A 2,614-nucleotide genomic window follows, 5' to 3' on the forward strand; every position below is an offset into this window, starting at 1 on the left:
GGCGGCTGGCAGGGGGGGGCCCCCGAGCCCCACCGCCAGCCACTCGGACTGGCCGTTGTGGAGTGCCGTCCAGGCGTTGGTTTTGCCCGTCTTGTCCAGGCGAGCGTAATGGGGGTGCCAGGTAAAGGCGTCGATGCCCCAGGTCTTGAAGACGCTGGAGGCTGTGATCTGCTGGTCGGAGATCAGGCGGGATTTCATGCCCAGAGGCTCCGAGCAACCTGCCGTGTTGAAATACACTGTAACACAATGGTTTATACAGGCGGTGAAAAGGAAAGAGTCCACAGAACCGTCGTGAGCAGAACCGCGCGGCCCCGGCAGTCGCCGTCCCCGTGTCCCCCCATTTCCACTGCCCGCCGCGGCCCGCAGGGCCGGGCAGGGAAGGCTCAGCAGAGGCGCAGGGTCACAGCCTGCTCGCCTTTCCCCGGGATTTTTAGCTCCCAGCTGTTCCCTGGCTCACAGTGCCTCCTGCTGCAAGGACGCACGGACGTCCCCGCAGCACAGCCCGGCCCGGGAGGACAGACAGTTTCGGCAGGAGGATGGTTTCACGGGTGAAGAGAGCAAATGCAAGGACATCCCCAGCCAAACAGCGTGGCTGGCACTGCACCCACGCAGCAGCAGGATGCGACCCGAGCCCCCGCGGCACCCTGCACCCACCCCGGCACACAGGTCCTGCTCGGCTGCTGGGGACGTGCCACCGGGAAGGAATGCAGGAGGCACAAGGAAAGGGCTCGGGCTAATCGTCCCTCACATTTCCCAGAGGACTTTGATCCTCAGTGCTTTTCAAGCTCTCTGGTGGGAAAAGCAGCCAGTTCGCAGCTCAGATGAGGAGAAGGCACAATAAAAATCCCCAGCCAGGAAGTGGGACAGCTTGGGAAGGTGTTAGCAGCGTGAGAACGCAGCTCGAGCCCCGTTGAGCGGGTGGCATTAACGGCTTGTGCTCCCCAAAACCACCCGCGCGTATTTCCAGGCATCACCTAGCTGGCATGAGCAAAACCAGGCGCTGACAAATCCCCTTCCCCAGGGGATCAGAACGGGTACAAGGGGCGATGCCCTGCCCCAAGCCCCCGTGCCCTGCGGTCCCTGGGGAGGGGAGAGCCACCGATGTTTACCATTCATCTCGCAGCCGATGAGTTCAAAGCGCAGCGTGCAGGCGCGGCGGCACATCACGGGATAGATGCGGATGAACTGGGCGGTGATGGGAGGGTTGAACATGTTGGTCTGCATGGTGCCGTAGTCCATGTTCCCCTGGAAAATCTGCAACGGCAAGCAGGGGCTGAGTGCTCCAGCCCTCCTGCAGCCTCGTGCATAAAATCCCTCCCGCAACGGCAACGCTCCCCAAATTGCAACAAGCGGAGAGGTGGCTTGCTTCTTTCTTTTTAACACAATAAATACAGTCAGGTCAGGTTTTCATGCATTTTTTCCACCGCTGCAGAAACAAGAGAAACTTCTTTTTTTTTAAAGCAAGGTAGATATTCCCAGCCATTCCCTGGATGTTCAAAAAACAAGCACGACACACTTGCCATAAAAAACAAGAGTTTTTATGTTTTTTATGCGAGTGCTGCATTCAGTGACTATCCCTGCTTCGAGAGTGAGATACACCGTCGGCTCATGCTTGGTGCAGACACAGCACCAAGCCGCATAAGCTGTTCACTAGCGCTGCCAGACCATGCCCAGTTCCCACAGTGTGTCAGCGATAAAGATGTTATCTGAATGACCTAAATAAGTCAGCGCTGCTTCTTTGATTATGCTTATTATGGTCAATTAAACACAGCCAGAGCACTGCCCGGCATCGGAGCCGCCCGTGCTGTCTCGCTGCTAGGATGAATCCCAACGTGGCTTTGACCCAGGTCAAAAGCACTTTCCCAAACATGAGGACGGTTCGGGATGCAGCTCGCAGCCACCGCAGCGCCCGCAGCACCGCTGGGAGCGGGGAGCCAGCACGGCCCCCGCACAGAGCATCGCAGCCCACCTTGTCCACATCCTGCTTCTCGTCCTTGCAGAAGGTGAACTCGCGCCCATCCAGGCTGTAGGCGACTTTGTAGGCGCGGACGTACTCCTGCTGGCCCACGCGGCGAGCGCCTTGCGTGATGATCCCGCTCAGCCGCATCTTCCGCAGCAGGTTGGCCTGGGTGGGGAGAGGAGACTGTGAGTGCGGATGGGGTGCACAGCTCCTGCGCCCACCAGCACCGCCGAGCCCAGCTGGGAGGGTGGGCTCACGCTCAGCGTTGAGACCAGGAAAGGGGCCACCCAGGGCACTGTGACTTCCTCGGGATGGAAGTCCTCCACCCCTGCAGCCTCGCATCCAAGGGTGGGCAGAGAAAGGGGGATTGCCACCCCAGGTCCCCATCTCCCCCGCCAGGAACGTTGCCTTCTCCAGGCACGTCACCAGATGCCCCTGGGTGGCACCTCGCTGCAGCAGTCTAGCCCTGCCATTGCCACCAGAAGCAGAGAAATCCCATAAGAGCACCCAGCAAGACCAGCCGTGGCTACGGGGCTGCCCACTGCACCGGCGCTCCCAGTCCTGCTGCAGGTACCTGGATCCAGGGGCTCTTGTCGTAGTTGCTGGAGGTCCAGGCGTTGACGATGCCATGGTTGTTGAGGCGGGCAAGCTCTG

General features: G+C 60.0%; 1 protein-coding gene across 1 annotated transcript in view; it reads right to left on the bottom strand.

The window, feature by feature from the left end:
* LOC104617555 (lactadherin-like) overlaps positions 1–2,614 on the bottom strand; it is a gene marked incomplete at its 5' end in the record, with an annotated part of 6,185 nt that overhangs the window by 1,708 nt on the left and 1,863 nt on the right. Inside the window, 4 exons of the mRNA XM_010282906.1 lie at positions 34–236; positions 1,110–1,254; positions 1,970–2,125; positions 2,535–2,614. Of these exons, the coding sequence (XP_010281208.1) occupies positions 34–236; positions 1,110–1,254; positions 1,970–2,125; positions 2,535–2,614 (584 nt within the window). The remainder of the gene's footprint in view (positions 1–33; positions 237–1,109; positions 1,255–1,969; positions 2,126–2,534) is intronic.

Source organism: Phaethon lepturus, unplaced genomic scaffold (genome assembly GCF_000687285.1).
Source record: "Phaethon lepturus isolate BGI_N335 unplaced genomic scaffold, ASM68728v1 scaffold24262, whole genome shotgun sequence".
Classification (NCBI taxonomy): domain Eukaryota; kingdom Metazoa; phylum Chordata; class Aves; order Phaethontiformes; family Phaethontidae; genus Phaethon; species Phaethon lepturus.